Source organism: Diorhabda sublineata, chromosome 4, assembly GCF_026230105.1.
Source record: "Diorhabda sublineata isolate icDioSubl1.1 chromosome 4, icDioSubl1.1, whole genome shotgun sequence".
NCBI lineage: Eukaryota > Metazoa > Arthropoda > Insecta > Coleoptera > Chrysomelidae > Diorhabda > Diorhabda sublineata.
This window is the reverse complement of record NC_079477.1, coordinates 32,152,244-32,171,442: the sequence shown is the minus strand read 5'-3', so window position 1 is coordinate 32,171,442 and position 19,199 is coordinate 32,152,244. Positions and strand designations below refer to the sequence as shown.

The window sequence follows — 19,199 nt, the reverse complement described above, 5'->3', positions numbered from 1 at the left end:
GTAATAAAAGTGAATGTTAGATAGTTTTTTGAACTCGGTGGAAAAACGCATTATCTTGATAAAAAATATGTAGTTTTGTTTTAGGAATTTTCCCTCAAGTCAATCCAGTGTAGAGGCATAGACAATTTCGTGATCATAACTGCCTTTTGACCGGAGTGTGCAGGTCACACCAAACTCTTGTTATGATTCAGGTTCCTGGAGGTTGGCTCACGACTCTCTACAGTTCTATAATGTTACACAAAATCTTTATTATTTATTCCATATTATTGAAACGGTCGTATGACAGTCTTCCTATGGTTCAATACACATGACGATTATTCTGAAAATTATGTCTTAAATAATCAAGGAAGAATCGACTAATTATTCTTCATGCTAACAGCTTTTAATTGTAATTGGAACGAGTATAATACTTGTTAATTTCGCTTGAGATCTAATTCACTTCTTATTTAATTATGTTGTCATCTATATTATCTCTGGTAACTGTAGTCAATTTCCATTTTTTTGATTGTGTTAATTTTGTAATATCTTTTCTCTCGCTAAAGCAGAGTTAAAAGTTTGGCAAGTAAAATTATTGATACCTACAATATGTGTAGTACAATTCTGAACATAACAAAGAGAATTTAGCTTGAGAGGAGCGAATACTTATAGAGGTCTCGAAAATATCGTAAAATTCACCTGAAACAGTATATGTTCTAAGAATCTTTGTTTCTGTTAAAGGTGTTTCTACTATAATAGCAATTGTTTTCATAGAACATAATTTCTTACATATACAAGCCCCCATTAGTGTCATGACCTTAAAAAATAGTTTATTTGAATTCGAAAGTACTTAGCTGCAAATCACGTTAGCGTTTAGACAAGCGCTTCTTTAATAAATTTACTGATTTGAGTCAGGGTTAAAATTTTTACATTTGTCCATTTGATGTCTTTCGATTGACGCTTTGAAGTCGCTTCTATAAAAAATATTCAATGTACTTTCCAGCATAAAATATTATGCCGATGACTTGTATTTTTAAATTACGCAAATACACTAGGATTACCTTTTCAGGAAAAGACAATATCTTTTTTGTACTAGTCACTAATTCAAAAATAATTGAAGAAACCAAAGAAAAGTTACTTACATATTATCCCGAATAATACATACCTATATTAATACCGAAGGTCATAAATATGTACCAAGTTGAACTTACGAGAAGACAAGGTTGATAGAAACCAAAATTTCATGTGGCTTATGGTTACGTTGAAGGACAACTCTTATCTCTATTAATGTGAATAAAGACTTATCTCAATCGGGAATACAGGGTGGAAAATGAACATCTTCTAGGTCATCTTGTTTATAATTACACACTAAATAAGAATTTACGCCCAGGTTCAATACATATAAACATATTAAACATGACTATCAAATATATACATACTTCTATATACTTTTATATACACTTCTAAATACAACTTCATATTCAACCATACAATTATTTCATACGATTAATAACTTTCTATATACATTTTCTTTCATGGCATCTGTCTGAGACTGGTAGTAAACAATTCACGATTTGTTTAATTATAGATATTACGTTTACAAAAATTCCTAAACTAACTTTCAGATGTTTATTAATACTATGAACGTAATTTTAAGTCCTATCAACCTTGTCCTCGCGTAAGTTCAACTTAGTTCATATTGGATTTTTATGATCCTCGGGTTTAATAACAATCACATACTCATGGAATTATTTGTAAAGGATGTTCTAATTTTAAAAGTGGACATATGAATACGGATAATACTGAGAATCGAAAACCGTCATGTATTGTGACTACTACAGTTAAGGTTAATAAAATCCATGCCCTTGAACTTTGTATTGGTCGAATCAAAGTACGAGAGATAGCTAATGAACTCTACCCAAAAGTATACAATATTTTGTATAAAAGACAATTATGACAAAAAACTGTGAAAAAGCTAGGAGAGACGTGGGTACTCCGATTACTTTAAGCACCTTTAAACTAAATTCAAATGAATTTGTTCGTCGATATATGACAGTGATATTTACCATTTTCTGCCTCAGAAAATAAGGTCAAAACAATGGACTTCATCCGACAAACTAACTTCCAAGAAGCATAAGCCGTTTTTGTTGTACCAATAATAATGTGAACTATTATTATTGATTATTTAGAATGAGATAAAACGATAACTGACCAATATTAAGCCCATTTACTGGCACATTTTGATGCCGAATACAACTACATTTCCCGATGGGTAAAATATGTAGGGTTTTCTTTTTAACTAATTCCACAATTTATCTTTCTCGTTCTAAACTGTTATTTATGTTGTCGTCAATGTGGCCTTAGGCAACTACGGTTTTGATACCAATTTGGTTGCTACCGGTTTATTGCAACTTTTTGTACAGTGCATTTAGTAATTTGAAAACAAAGAGTGATCGTAGTGAAAGATATTTTTTACAAATACCCACTTGACACGTAAACGATCAATATTTATTTGCTTTTGAGGCAGATATATAAGATACTATAAGAATTCCGTTGTTATTTTCTATATCTTTAATGTTCATGGAATGTAACTCGTTTTTGCGGCAGACTCACAATAAAGCTATGATCGATGCAACCTGTACAGAACACCAATGAAATCTTTAAATTATACGTTTTGATTACTCAAATTGGACAGATGACATTAATGATCGGGTGCTTTTACGAATGAGAGGGTAGAGATCGTGACAAACACTGTAAACAAAGATTGTGGCATAAACGACAAAATTTTGAGCCTGGTATGAAAAACATCCAGTTTGAACCATTGATTGACGCTAAGATTTTACTACTGCTGCACATAAATCTCGGATTGATGAAGCAATTTGTGACCGCTTATCAAAATAAGGTGCATGCCTTTACCTCAGAAAAAATTAAGGCAGAAATTTTTGGGGGTCCCCAAATCCGAATTTTGATAGAATTTTTTAAAAAAGTGTGAATCAGAAGGAGAAATCAGCTTTGATGAAGTTGTGCGTGGTTTTCTGGACAACAATGAAGATTCCGAGTGGGAACAATGTTTTGCCTTTATAAAAAGCTTAAATACAGCATGGGCTTGAACGTGCACTTCATATTCCCCTCAGAAAGTAGGGGATTACAGTGAATATCAAGCTGAACGGTTCCACCAAGACAAAACAGAAATGGAAAAACGGTACCAAGGTAGGTGGAATAAAAATATGATAGCTGACTATTGCTGGAATCTCAAGAGGGATTGCCAAGACGCCCGAGAGATGTGCTGGAAATCAAAAAACAGAACGTTCGAAAGCTAAAATAAAATACGGTACTATCTTGTCTAATTTTACATACTTACATTTCTCCATGATTTGTTTCAAATGAATTTTAAATTATTCAAAAACTCCTTTCCTTCCAAGCATTTCTGTAAACGTAAACTAATATTGAAAACAATATTTATTTTGTAGATGTGTGGAAAAACGTGTTTTTTTCTTCGTAAAATACATATCATATTCGAGTGAAATTAGATTATGAAATTGTACAAAATCTAGACGTGATAGAGAAAAACGGAAAGCAGATATAGAATCAGCAAAAAAAAAACATTTCGGATACAGCTATTATCATTGAATCATCTGTTTTTAGTGAACTGTGATACTATGAATCTGATAAAATGTTCAAATCATGCGAAATCATTTATAACTAAAGTTTAACAAAAAAATCTGTATGGATGAAGACATGTACCGGTGAAAGATTATAAAATGTTACCGATTGACTCACCACCATTTAAAACTTACACAACACACACATAAACACAACAGAAATATTAATGAGTTCAGTTACTATGAGAGAATTCTAATCACAATAGACTGATGGTTTTATCTATGTGCAGATTAGGGTGTTATGAATCCTACAGCCTAAAAGATCTATGGAGCACTAAGATTCAGATCAATATTTACAGCGGATCTATGAATTCCACTCTTTGCAAAAATTTCCAGAAGTGGAATGTCTCGATCTTCATCTATAAGATGCAGCTTCTACTAAACTAAGTATTTTGAGGTGTCCATTGAGGCTGCAAGACTTCTGTCTTATACAGTTTGATCCCTTTAATAAAATCTTTGGTTATAAGCTACCTAGGGTACATTCGCTTTCTCAACCACTGTAGATTATTTTAGGTACTGTAGTCGATTCCACAGAATGGTTTAGGTTGCACAAAGGGTCTATCAGCCCTTACCTTTTTATATAACTCTATTTGGTAATGCATTACTTTATGGAAATCGCATATTAAATACATATATTAATTGTCAATTGGGGTTAAAATCTCTGGCTGCTGCAAACTCTTCCCAATTTTTTATTTTTTAATTCTATCTTCAAAGAGTGTTCTTTTTCAACTTCTCATGATACTCTCTTGATCTTAAAGCAATAAAAACTTTTCCGATATTACTTTTATTTTTGTTGATGGTTTCTCTACAATAGTTATTAAGTAGTAACCAAAATTTTTATTAGTAAATAATGCTCTGTAGTTAGTGACTATAATTATAACTCCCTGGTACACTTAAAAATTCATTTTTAGATGACTTTGATTAGATTCAGCCACAACCTGGTTATCAAATAATATAAGCACGTTTATCACGTCCATAAGATCTTTTTAATCAACTGGCAATTGAAATTCAAGAATATTAGCATGGTCTTTGATGTTGTTACCTATAGATTATTTCATAAATTTTGCTACTGGTTTTGACAATCACTATTTTGTTCACCCATAGTTCATCTATTCAGTTCATTCCACATCTAAATTGTGTATGTAATAAACCTTTTAAAATTTGAATGATAATTTAGAATATGTATTCTCAACACAGTGACCTCCTCGAGTGAACATTTTTTTGGCAGAATTCACCTGTGTAGCAAAAATCTTAGAGGATATACATATACAAGTGTGAAAGTCGTTTCATACCATCTTCTGAAGACTCGATTACCTCTCTTCACTCTCTGGGTCAGTATAAAAACATCGCAACATACCAGAAACGTTACAGTCACCACTAGACCCAGTCAACTACGCATCATGAATTCTTATAGTGTGGTAAGTTGCGAATTGAAAAAAAAATTGGATTACGCGTGTGTTCATCTTTAACGCATCAGTTAACACAAATGGATTTTCATGTGTGAAGTGACTTACAGTGAAATTTTTGTGGTTTTATTTTCCATAGGACAAATCCTGCAACAATTCTTTCCATAATTTTTTATTGTATATTTAATTTTTTTTTTATTCACAAAATCACTCTAAAACGTATCAATTATAACCGGATTTTGAACTATACGGAAAGAAAAAATTGAACCACAAAAATTTCTCACAACACACACATTTGTGTTAAAATGCTCCACAAAGTTTATTTTCTTCCACGTTTGATAACTTTGAACTAATTTATCGTATTAAATTTTTTATTTTCATTCGAGTTCTTGAAAAAAAATATTTTCATTTTATATTATAATGTGGAAAGAAATATACCTTTGGCCTCGTTTTTCAATTATATATTTTTGTATTTATGTCAACTTATTCGTTTATTCTTGACTCTTAGTCTATTTTGATAAATATTTTTCGAGGATTTGTTCAATACAGACTGGAATCAACCCATCAAAAATATAAAAACTATTATTCATTATATTATTCAGTACCAGCATCCAAAATAAATTCATCTAAGGAATATGCGAAAAAAAAATATTGATATCTCAAATTTTTTTCTACTTATGAATTTTTTTCAATACATATTGATAGTGGATGGTCAGATATAATTCGTTTTTAAGTATTCAGCTAACTACTAATACAGCTTTTCAATTTTTAGACAATTCAATATATATTTCTTTAAATGAATACTCTTGATGAAAAAAAAATAGATTAAAATTAAAAAAAAAATAATTCCAGAAAATATATGAAACAAATAAATATATTATAGAAATTCTTACACATTTTTGTGAATATTTTCTCTTTAATAAAATACAAAATGTCTTATTTCATAGAAATATTCTTATAGAGGCTGAAAATTGAAAATATTTGGTTAGATTTTTTGAATCTCCAAGATTTTTCTATGAATTTTTCAAAATTTAATCTAAAAAACCATTATTTTTCCATATACTGCTATATTTTTTCCATGACTTCCATTAACAATATGTCGACAGAATTATGAATAAGAAAAATAATAATTATTCTATACGGAAGCGGCCGTAGGATAACGGCGTGCATTGTAATTTCTATATAATGCAAACTGACAATCAAGCACCTTTTAAATGATCTTCACATTACCGAGTATAAGCTATAGAATTTTAAATGACTTCCTTTTGTCCCATAAAGGAAAGTAATGTAATAATAGATAATAGAAAGTGAAAATTACTAACTACATGTTTAACACTAAACATTCTACATTCTGAACAGCAATTGTTGACATTGATATTATCTTTCACGATTAATTTAAAATAGATATTATACCACATTCCAATACTTTCCTTTTCTCCATTTAATTTTTTCATTCTGTTTTTTATAGGTATTTGCTTTTGCCCTGGCCGCTGTTGTAGTAGCCGAGCCGCCTTCAGGCTACAGCTACAGCAGGCCCAGCGGGGGTGGCGGCTACTCCTTCGGGGGTGGCAGTCTCTCCTTGGGGGGTGGACTGTCCGGAGGTGGTGGATACACACCTGTGTCACCTGGTGGTCAAACAAATGAGGGAGCATCTGTAGACCCAGCCCTTCTCGAACAAGTCCGTCAAATTTTGCTTAAAGAAGAACAAAGCTCATCATCTTCCAGCGGTGGTGGTGGTGGTGGACACGGTCCATCTTCTCAATATGGTGTTCCTTCACCACAATACGGAGTGCCAAGCTACCAATACCGTGTAGTAGGAGTCGATCTTGAAGGAATCAAACAAGCCATCCAAGTCGCTCAATACAACCAAATTTCTCAAGGTCCAAGCTTTTCCGGATACCCAAGCGGACCCAGTTCGATACCATCTGGATCCTATGGAGCCCCTTACTAATGGCTCTAGTACTGATTTCAGTGTGAATACCATCTCTTTCCATCTCAGACGGGTCATGATGCATTCAATACCATCAACATCTTCAACACATTCCATCAAGCGTTGAATGTTCTGTATAAAGCTTTTGTAGGTTACGTTAAAAAATACATTTGTCACCGTACAGTATGTTTTATTTCAACCTTTCAACGTTATTAATTCAGTCTGCTTTTCGTAGATGAAAATATAAAAGTGTTTATGAATTCTGTACGCCACTGAATCTAAGAAGAATTTATGAAATTGCATCACGCGAACTTTCTCAATTTTCATACGCTCATAATTCAAAAATATGTCAGTAATTTGTTCTGTAGTATCGTATAGTAGTACTTTTTCTTTTGGAGTAGGTACAGATGAAGTTTTAATTGGACAACTGGGTGAAATGATAGAAATATGAGTATTTTGTAACTCCTCTAATTTATTTAAATTCTCAGTGAATTTGTGAACAAACAAAGTATTTTTTTATAATGTAAAAGGATGTTTGCAGTTGAGAGTATCCTCTTGGAATTGGTACAAATTGTTTTCAATGAAAGGAAATGATATTGATCAAAGGAATTTAAATGGAACAAAGGAAAATCCATAAGGAAAATCAACTTTTTGTTTGAATAAGTTATGTTTACTTCTTAGCTAGGGAAACACCAATAAAAAATCAGAATAGATTTCTATTTTGATTTTAATATGAGAGTTTAGCGGCGGCACGTAGTTCAATACTTTGGCTTACACAACGCGTTAGGTAAAAAGTGCCACACGACCACGCCAATAATTTTGGCTCTATCAACTCATCAATATGTGTTAGCAAATTGAAGTATATTATTGCAAAATAAAAATAATCATTTATCCTGCCGATGAATACTTCACATCTCCATCGATAAGTCTGTCCTTTTTAAAATAACTTTTTCGGTAGATAATTCATAACAATTTGAGATTTTTTTAATCATTTTTTTACTCGTAGATAATACTACGATGAGGAGGACATATTTACACCCATTGGACTTCTTAGAAAAGTTTTAATTTGTATGTCTTACGCCGGATACCTTGTTGCTTCTAAATAATGAACGCGAATAACAGTAAGACTATTATTTACATCATACTTGTATAGTTCTTCCAATATCAATTGCAGATTATAAAAACTTATATAAAAACCCTTGCCGACAATTTTGTTTGATCTACCATAGGTGTAGATACCTCATTTTATAAATTTATCATTTTTATGAATAATTTTAAAAATAATTATTTCTTATGCGAGAAAGTATTCGTTAAAAGGCAATCGAATCATTATAAATTGGACGGCATTATACGCCATTATTTATACAGATGCCCTTAACTGGAGTCCTACTGAGAACTTATAAGAAAATCCTTATTATACCTCGCTAATTGCTACAACTGAATATTGGATTATAAAACATAAATAGACGAGTAAAATATATCTGCCTGTTTTAAGGTTAAGGTTAAGGTTAAGGGAGTTTGGTTTAAGCAGGATACTAGACGTGAACTGAGCCCTTTTTGTACCCCATTCGTTTTTTTTTTCTGAAAAAAAAATTTCAAAGCAAAAACCATAGAGAAAATGAATTCTTTGTAAATATATCTAAAGAAAAGAAAACGTTTATATTCTAAAGTATTTTTATAAATAATAATGGTAGTCAGAATCATCTGAACTAGAGTCATCATTTGATTGAATTATAAAGGATTGTAAAGAGGGTGTACCACATACTCATCTTCATCTTTGATAACATGTTCAACACAGTTTTCCAAAGATCTTGGCGGTCGTCTGCTAGAACTTTCTTTATTACGAGTTCTACAACCTCTTAACTCAGTTCTGGAGACATGATTACATTTTCGTTATTCTGATTCTACATTTGCCCATATTAACTCTAGATAGTTAAATATGCAATTGTAATGAGGTAGTTTGAGAATAGTATGACCCTGTTCTTTGCACAACTTGCCAATATAAAAAATTTTCGACTAACTTTAGATCTTTAAAAACAGTAAGCAATTCTTTGTTTGTTGAACCAGGAATAGGAATATTTTTTTCAGACATAAATGCTAAAATTTGATACTGATAAAGCATTAGACACGAAACCGTCTTTGCTATTATAATGCTACTATTATAATGCGTTTTTTTTAGAACGTGGCCCATTCAAACAGCAATTTTCACTATTGTCAATCCAATCGAAATTTATTACATCGTGACTATCAAACCATGTTTCATCTAGATAAATTATGTGTCTATTAGAACTTCTGTAGTCTTTTATCTGATACAAATAATCTTGTCGCCATCGAACAATCCTTAACGATTCGGTTATTGCCAACCTTTTATTCAGTTTTTTGTCTTTAAAACCTCATGCTGACGAAACATGACGTAATGATTTTAAACCAGCATAATTGTATTCTAGATTATCTGCTACCTTTTACTCTATTATTTCTAATGTCGCATGCTAAACATTCGAATATATTTAAAATAACTTACTGTGTTTGTATATCTAAAAATTTATTATTAAATTCATACCTGTCTTTATTCTCACTACACTGTGCAATTTCATTGTCTTCATTTGTCCATGATGTAAAGATCGCTATATTTGTATTTATTTAAAAAAATTCATGAATTAAATAAATCTCACCAAGCGACGCAAATATCTGGCAGGAATATTTCGAAGAAATTGTGTACATACAGTTTCGGCCAACAGAAATGTATTTACGAGTATATATTGAAAAATTCTTAGCCTACCATAGAACCAAACAAAATTTCAATGTCAAAATATTTTATTACTCAAAATATTTTCCGGTTAATTGAATACATTTATTATAGCGAACCTGCAACGTCTCTAGACCTTTCAAAAAAAATGTTTCTTCTTGCTCTGCAAACCAGACCTATACAGCTGTTATTACCTCCTCGTTGGAAGAAAATTTGCGACCTTTTAAACTTTTTTTCAGTTGAGGAAAGAGATGATAGTCGGACGGAGCCAAATCTGGTGAATAAAGGGGGTGTCTACACTAAACCACGAATTTTTTGCATGGCAACATGAGATTTGTGTGCATTGGCATTGTCCTGCAAAAACAAAACACCAAAAAAACAAGCAAGAACTTTTCCAGCAGATTTTTGGACACGAAACTTCTTAGGTATAGGAAATGTCACCATTCCATCGATTGTTGCTTTATTTCTGGATCGTAGAAATGTACCCAAGTCTCATCCATAGTAAAAATTTGGTTTAAGAAGTCTACATCGTATTCAAATCTAGCATAGTTCGAATGCGATGCTTCTACCCTTGCACGCTTTTGGTCAACATTCAAACATTTGGGGATACATTTTGCAGCAATTTTCTCATGTCCAAATTGACGTGAACTATATGATGAACGCGTTCGTATGAAATATTCAGTGCTTCAGATATCCGTTTTAGCCCAATTCGACGGTCTGATAAAATCATGTCATCAACTGCATCGATATTTTCGGGGATGGACACAGAAACTGGCCTTCCCGATCGGTCATCATCCTCAATGGAAAATTCACCTCCTTTGAGACTTGCAGTCCAATTTTTCACGGTCTTATACGAAGGACATTGATCACCAAGGGTATTGAGCATATCTTCGTAAATCTGCTTATTTCTTAACCCTTTTAAATACAGGTACTTGATGATGGCTCGATACTCCAATTTTTCGATTTTCATAATTTCGGTGGACATCTTTTTTCTTTTAATTTATTGAGTAACTGTGGTTTACTTTTTTGACGTCAAACTATACACTGCAATATTTTGTTTATGCATGGATCTGGTCTAGGCTAACTAGATATCAATACAGCCTCGTATGTTTACGATTCGATGTTTTCATTGAGTCCACGTAGACTAACGGTTTGTTAGATGTTTACTGATTTTTATAAGGGGAGTAAACAATATTTTGCTTTTTTTAATTTGGTATGAGTGCCGTGCGTATTTATGAAATATTCATTGATCCTCGCTTAACTGTCCACTGCAATTGTTAATAGAACAACTATACAATCAATCAATTTTTTCATTAGTTTCTGTTTTATAAATATCTTTATATTCATAAATTTTAAATTAAGTTACATTTATGATTAATACATTTGGTCGTACGGCCATCACTTTTAATTTTTATTTCAAAGGAAAGAAAAATTAATTGTCCCTAAATATGGATTGCTAATATCCGTCATCTCGAGCAATCTCGTGCAATCTCGAGCTCCAAGTGATTTAAGTGCACACGAGCCAGTATAAACTTGATAAACTTTCCCATGATAATGCCTGTACCGTATACTGCGAACGTGAGAAAAAACTACAGGAATTTGGCTGAGACGTGTTTGATCATCCTCCGTAGAGCCATGACCTAGTGACTTTCATTCCCTACTATCTATTCTAGTTGGTCAAAACTTTAATGAAGATAACGAGGAAGAACATTTTACCATATTGTTCAAAACACAAGCGGCAATCTTCTACAAAAACTTGAAGCTACAAAGGTTCGGATGCTATGTAGAAACAGAATTTTGTACAAAAAGTAATTTTTTGCATCCGTAAACATTTTGTAAATAAACTCGCTTTGTGGTTGCACCTTATAACTGGAAAAAAGAAATAGTCCGGCAGGATGTTACTTTCTAAAGAGGTTTGCATAGCTTAGGTACGTATCTCATTCTAAATGACGCATTAATAGGATTGGTCGACGAGACCTCAGTTTTGCGTGGATTTTCCTGATGATAAGGTCATATTCAGGAGCTTTTTTAGGATCTATATTTGTCCTAATTTCCGTAGTAACTTTGAAGAGGAGAATCCTCCGTTATGATTCATTCGAGTCTTGTATTTCTTCACCTTCGTTGCTCTGGAATTTTTTTTTGTTATTTCTCGCGAATCTATTTGCTTTTTCTATATCATCTTGTACCCAACTTCCATCTTCTTTCCTATTGGATGAGCTTCGTAAAATGGGTCTTTTCAATTGTTTGGCTGCTTTCCAAAGTGCTATCATAAGTTGATTCTCTCAGGTATCCAGCAATCGAACCATTTCTAATATGCTGAATTTCTCGTTTCAATTGTTCTTAATTTTTAAAACATCAAAAAATTTTAAAACAGACGGTACTCTCATTAAATCGAGTGAAACAAGTTATTTTATCCGTCAACAGAATAGTTGTATAAATCTCTTGAATGCACTCATTTTATGGAAGATTATCTATATTGAATTGAAAATTGTAAAACTCTACAATCACACATATTTTACGTAGTAGTAGATGGTAATAATGATTTCGTCATCATATTAAGGAATTACCAATAGCGAAAAGTTATTTTATATAGTATTAATAATTTAGCATTAATCAATAGATAGATCCCTGAAAAAAATTAATAAATAAATGTAGATTCAATTTACGCAATTATCACAAAAGTCACTTTCATGAATATTTATTCTGTAGAAGCCATTTAATTTCGAAACAGAAGGAATAAATATTAATTTGTTGGCATATATCATTAGTACATTTTTGAATTGGTAAAGAAGTAATAAATTCGCTCTTTAAAACTAATTTCAAATAATTCGACATTGAATATACATTAAAATATTATTTGTTGTTTTATTTTAACATAAATGTATATAAAATAGACAATAATATTTGACGGCTTCTCAATTACTTCTAAAATGCTAATTTACGAAATTCAAAATAGTCCAAATACAGTATGTCGCATTTAAAGTGAAAATATCTGTATATCTTTGATTTTTGTAGAGATCAGATGTTAGTTTGTACAATACTTTGGGATGGGTAAGATTTTATTACTAAACAGGAAAAAAATTATAGGAACAACAGTACATAATGCTAAAACAAGCGTTGAATGTCCATTGAACAACAAGAAGATCGGGGACAGTTCTAAAAAAGGCGAAGGACCACTGAAATTAAATCTTTTCTTGCTGAACAAGGTTAGAAGGGGTCACTCAATGCAGTGAAAACACACACAGACACTCATTACGACGACTAGAGAACCGCGAAGATAAGGGCATATAGCCACCGTGTTAGCCCTTAACAACAACAGAAGTTCTCCCGAAACTCCCATAAAACTAAGGGGAGAGGAAAGTGTCTCGAAACGCGCACCAGGATGAGGACCTGTTGACATGACAGTGGGTGGTGTAATGTCCTGGATTCACCCAGGAGTAGATGCTTGACGTTGTTGACTTGTCAAATACATCTATGAATTTGTCTATATTGTTGCATGTTCTCCGCGGCATGATTTGTAAAAAATCTTCAACTGCAGCAGTTTCGTCAATTTCATTTATATATTCAATGTAACGTTCACTAACTCGCCTGTCCCACGTTCCTGTTAAATTAAAAAAATATGTCTTGTGTAGGAGCTCGTAGAGAAATATATATATGAATGAATGAAATGTTATTTAGGATGCGTCCTAATAAGGACCAGGTAGAAAAAATTGCATATTTCTTACACTTTTCTAAACAAAGTAATGATAATTCTTCAATTAAGCTAGAGAAAATAAAATAAAAGATTTTTCAGTTGTAGGTTCTAGCTTTTCCAAATGATTTCTTTAGTGAAGACTTCAAAATCCTAAACTGAATATCGCGAAATGCATTTAAGCATTAGATAACTCAAAATTTTTGTTGGAATTTTACTAGAGATTTAGATATTGATCCTAAATTATCTATCTTAAAAAGGAAGAGGCTCGTTTATTTGATTATGACGGCACTGATAAACCAGTTTCAAATTCCTGCCAGCAATTAAAGATTTTCTATTCTGCAATTCTTGATGACGTGATTTCATAGGTAAATGTAGGATATATTTTACCTTTAAGTGCTATTCAATGTCCTTATTTCTGTTCGAATGTCGTAACATTTCTGATGGTAATCATATGAAAGCCGGCGTGGCGTGGGCTTAGACAAGTACAGTACTATGAAAAATTCATTGCATTTTGATAAAATTGATTAATTAGTTATTAATTTTTAATATTCAACCCTTAAAAACTACCCCTTTGCAGAGTATAAAATAAAAATAAATCTAATTACTGTCAACTCTTAGATTTTGCATTCTTTTTGATATTAAAGGTTTTTGACTTTATTTGAAATAATTTTTCATTGTTTATACCCTGTCAACCCTTAAGAACCACCCTTTTGATAAAAAATAAAAATTTTTTTAATGACTTTTAAGGTTTTGATTTTGAAATCTTTCGGTATTTAAGTGTATTTTCCAAACACGAAATGATTTTTCATTCTCTACACCCTGACACCCCTTAAGAACCACCCCTTTACCAAGATTACGAGTATTTCATCTCTTGGTACTCTCAAATGTACCTACAGGCAATTTAGCATCAACAGAAAAAATCCGCGAGCCAAAATTTGAAACTTTTAAATGTATATATGTTAAAAGGGCTTGTGACCCTTCATATGTTATTAATAAAGGGTCAAAGGGTTGTGGATAAGCAATCATCAAACTATAGTGACAGATTAATTTGATTATAACTCCGTTAATTTTTATGCTAAAAACAAATAAAAAAAACATAATAATCGTCATAAAAATTGCTTTAATTTGATTGTTTATTTGTTTCTGTATCTTTTATAGTTATGGATTAAAAAAATGAGAAAAAAAGATTTTTCGAAAAATCAAAAAAAAAGTATTATTTAATGCTTAATTTTTTCAAAATTATGCATTTCTAATCAGTCAAACTTTCAGATGTCGTGACTAACATCCAAATAAAGTATTTGGTTCAAGTAATGAGTTTTATTTTGATTTTCAATGAAATGGCATTAGTTTTAGTGTAATTTTGTTTTTTTAGCTTTAACTATTTTACATCATATCTCACTGAAAGTTCAGTCGAAACAACTTTTATCAGTAGTCATTTGAAAGGTCTTTTTAAGCTCTTTAAAAAGTATTCTATAACTTTTTGTTGAAAAATGTAAATTTTTCCAGTTATTTGAGGTTAAATGCTCAATTACGTAAAACAAAATCAATTCAAGTATCTATAACTTGCTTCAGGTAAAACATTAAGTATTTAAATTTAACTTAATTTCTTTGTTTTTGTATAAGCTGTAGAAGATATAAAACAACTCTTTAGTGAAATAACTTCATCCAGAGATCTTTTTACTAGTGAGATATATTGAATAATATATTTAAAAATGAGCTTGTTCCATGTTCTTTAAATTTTCATCTGGCTTTAAGAATTTTTTTAACTCCACATGTCTCCTTAGATGGTGTTAGTTTTTTTTTAGTTTTATTTTACCTATACCATTTGTATTTATTTTTAATCTATTATTTCTTTCCTTTTCATTGTTGTCTTTATACTTTTTGGTAAAATAAAAATGAATGGATATTGAATATTTTACTTTGAAATAATTTGTAATTTTTCTGGCAAATAAAAATTATATATATATATATATATATATATATATATATATAATATATATATATATATAAGCGGTTCCTTATTGGGAACGTGGCAATGAAACACCAAAGTGGACTAAGTTTAATATATTTTCCGAACTTTCGAATACTTATGAATTCATTGTCTGGGAAGTATTTAATTGAGATTTTCGGTGGTTTTGAATTATAATAATTCTTGTGAAAATTTTTAAATTCATAGGTTTCAAAATTCAATATTCAAATTGACGTTGATAGAAATATTGATCAATTAAAATATTCGTCGAAAACTGCATCAAACTTTATATACTAAATATCGAAATAATATCGAAAATGATGGCAAAAATGTACGACAATCACGTGAAACTTATTCTGAAATAACTAATAATAATTTGTGTTCACGAAAAAATAATTAAACCAACATATATCTTTCAATATTTAAACGATAACACTGTAATTTTACTTCTGGTTCCTGAAATAACTGTTCGTCGTAAAAGCGAGCTATAAGTATAGGTCGCTGTGAATAACGACCCCATAATAAATCCGCGCAGGTTAGGATTGAAAATGAATATATCCAATTCCCCATAACTCTAAAACTTAAAAGTTGTTTTCATAAACTAGAAGATTTGGGGATGGAATCTCATGTAGCGGCAGATTTTTCCAATACCACAGCCCGGGAATGAATGAGTATTATTCAAATAAATTCACTATTAATAAGAACAAAACAATACAATACACAAGGAGGAGTTAATGATGCAGTATGACATCTCATAGACACTATTCACATTAGACATGTGGGATACGAATCAGGTAAGACCTTTTCTATCTATCATAGAAGTATACCAAGCATCTGATTTAAAAATACTCACGTCACATGGAAAGTTCGGAGAAAGAACGGGATTAAGAAGGATGGGACATGAATCTCTGGTACAGGATTGATTGATGAGAGATTCAAGGCTCGCGTTAGCAGGATCGCACGTTCTGAAGTAGTGGAATCTAGAAAAATCTTATCACAAGGATAAAAATAAAGTGTATAAGCAGATAAATGAAAAATCAAATGTGAAAAACAAATATAGACACTACATTTTTTTCTTCACCTTTTTTCGACGGATGTGAATATTCTCGCATGTGCCACAGACGATTGCGACAATCATATGAGTTGGAAAAAGGCCTTTACACACGAATTGCATACATAATTTTCTTTCTAGCGAAATATAAAAGTTTAATGGTAATTTTCTCCCCGCACTAGTGCGTAAAGTAAATTTCATTGTTCGGTAGAAGAAACTGTAACGCTTTTTTCAATTCTTTATAAAATATATTATATTTTTATTGATATTTTGAATATTTTAATCGAGATTAGAATACATTAACAAAACAACAGACGAATTGATTTAGTAACAATATTAATATTAAAGATGCACTTTGTGCAGCCACTGCGCTACGTAGAACTCAATAATAATTTTCTTTACGCACTACTACTTAAAGTATATTTCTTTACGCACTCGAAATTATGTCTAAAGTAAGTACTTCACTTCAGGGTAGTATATTTGTGTTATACTGTATGGCATTGATAGGCACTTGAATCAAGTTTAATTTGTAGTAGATGTAGAAGACCAGTGGATATATCGAGAGTGTGGATAGCTAGCGGGAACTAAAGGCTCTCGATACGAATTTTGGCAAGTGGAGGCGTTAGGAGTGCTAGCTGTTCATATTCCCGGCTTAAAACAACTCTTAGAATCATGCTACATTGTTTCCATTTCGGGAAATTTTTATTTCTGGAAATTTTTCATAATACTTATACCAACGACATTTCTTTCCTTATTTCTTGATCATTTTTCAACTTTGAATTATTTGGAAACTTTTTATTTTCAAATGTTTTTCAAAAAATTACCAAAAACGTGCAAGACTTACAAAAGTCTTCGACAAGACCCTGTCAAACCAAGACAAAGATCACATATTCAAGACCAAGACTAACTTGGTTTTGATCTTTCTCTTGCATTCACTCATCACTATTTACCATTCTATTGTTGTGTTGAAAAGTTTCACCAGCCGAAATTTTTATGCGAATGCTAATTGAAATAAAAATGAAGAGCTCTATCATTATTTTTTGCATTTTACCAATAAATGTTTTCATTGCTCAAAAGTGTCAACTAAAGATTTAATACCTTTTTACTTAGTATTTAAGTTAAAAATACGAGGTAAGGCTATTAAATAACGAGACTGGTAGTATAAAACATTTTATTAATATCACCTTCATTATATACCATCTCCTCTATCTCTACATCGTTCCCTGCGAATTTTCCTTTGTTCAAAACAATGCAGGAAGTCTTTTTCTGTGAGTTCCTTCAGGACGCACGCCGCTTTTTCTTCACAACTTCAACAGACTCGAATCCTGTTCCTTTTAATGCAAATTTGATTTTTCAAACGTTATAATCTTTTCAATCGCTTTCAAAATGTCAATACAAATATTTTTGCAAGCATCTTGTTATCCAAATGTGAGGATTCTAGGCACCAGTTTTGCAGACACTTTTGGTAAGCTAAAATTTTCATGTAAAATTCACCCTACACATTCTTCATTAATTCCTACAAATTCAGCAATCCCACGACAAAAACAAGTAGACTCAACAAACATTTATTGCCATAAACTTATTCCAATAAATTATAAGTTTCAACTGCAGTTTTTCCAATTTTCATGTGAAATATTACAACAATCCGTTGCTGTATTTTTACGTAGATCATTTTCACAGCAAAACAAAAAACTGCCCTTATACAAAAGAAGGCAACGGCTAAACTGGTTTGTCTACAGACACGGTAAATATCGCATTCGTAATAGGAGACTTCAAACTAAACAGTTGACAGTCATTAACTTTAAGCCGATGCGTACTTTTTCTGTGGAAGCTCTAATCTCGTTATTTTATAGCTAAACCTTGTATATTACGAAATTATTGGGTTTGTAGAGTTTACGGGAATGGGATGCTATATATAACAAGTAAGATTTACTATCCAAGTACTCGTAAGTAAACACCATTTTGCAAACGGAAATTCAAATTTCTTAATAAGTGTTTCAACAAATTTTTGCATCATGGTCTTAATCATAACAAGGAAATTGATATTTTTCGCCTCATATAATTATTAACTCTAGTTTAAAGAATACAGTCGTATACAAATCGTTCTGATTATCTCGACAGAATGCGGTCCTGAATACAAATCTGTTCAAGGTAAACACATAAGAGATGATCAATTAGAGGCGATTTCTATTTAATCGTTCTTCGACGGTCGACAAGTCTTGCTACGATAACAGAATATATTATACCGGTGCACGAATTCAAGAAGAGACTTACAGGAGAAAGGATCTCGAAACTAGGTCACTAGATTCGATTTAACCGATTATGACCTTTTCGGAAACATCTGCAACTCTCCCAACAAATAATATGGAGATCCAATTATCATAGTTATCACATTATGATTGCTTCTTCATTGTCTTAAAACTAAATTGTCTGTAGTTTGACTAGGAATAAATATTTCGCTTGTTCGTATTTTACAGGGTAGGTCATTAACTTTTATACTTTGCCAGGGTATGTTACCCTTATCTTAACGAATATTCTCTTTAACTGGAATATTGTTCTGGGTCTGTTCACGTAGACTCATCATAAAAAGATATCAGTTGGAGATAAGTCTGGGTTGCGGGAAGGCCATGGAACATTTCTTTAACCACCGGTAAACTCTCGTTGGATGTAAAATAGGTTGAGCAATTCTCTTTTTTAGCAACTTTCCAACCTCTTTTATATGATAGATAAAAGAGTTTGCATAGCATAGCAGTTCTTCAATACCA

General features: G+C 31.7%; 1 protein-coding gene across 1 annotated transcript; it reads left to right on the top strand.

Moving 5' to 3' along the window:
• Window positions 1-4,900: 4,900 nt before the first annotated feature.
• On the top strand, window positions 4,901-7,155 carry LOC130443080 (loricrin). The gene is made up of 2 exons (XM_056777540.1): window positions 4,901-5,056; window positions 6,513-7,155. Exons 1-2 carry the CDS (start codon window positions 5,039-5,041, stop codon window positions 6,993-6,995), a joined length of 501 nt encoding a protein of 166 aa, XP_056633518.1. The 5' UTR covers window positions 4,901-5,038; the 3' UTR covers window positions 6,996-7,155.
• The last annotated feature ends 12,044 nt before the right edge of the window (window positions 7,156-19,199 follow it).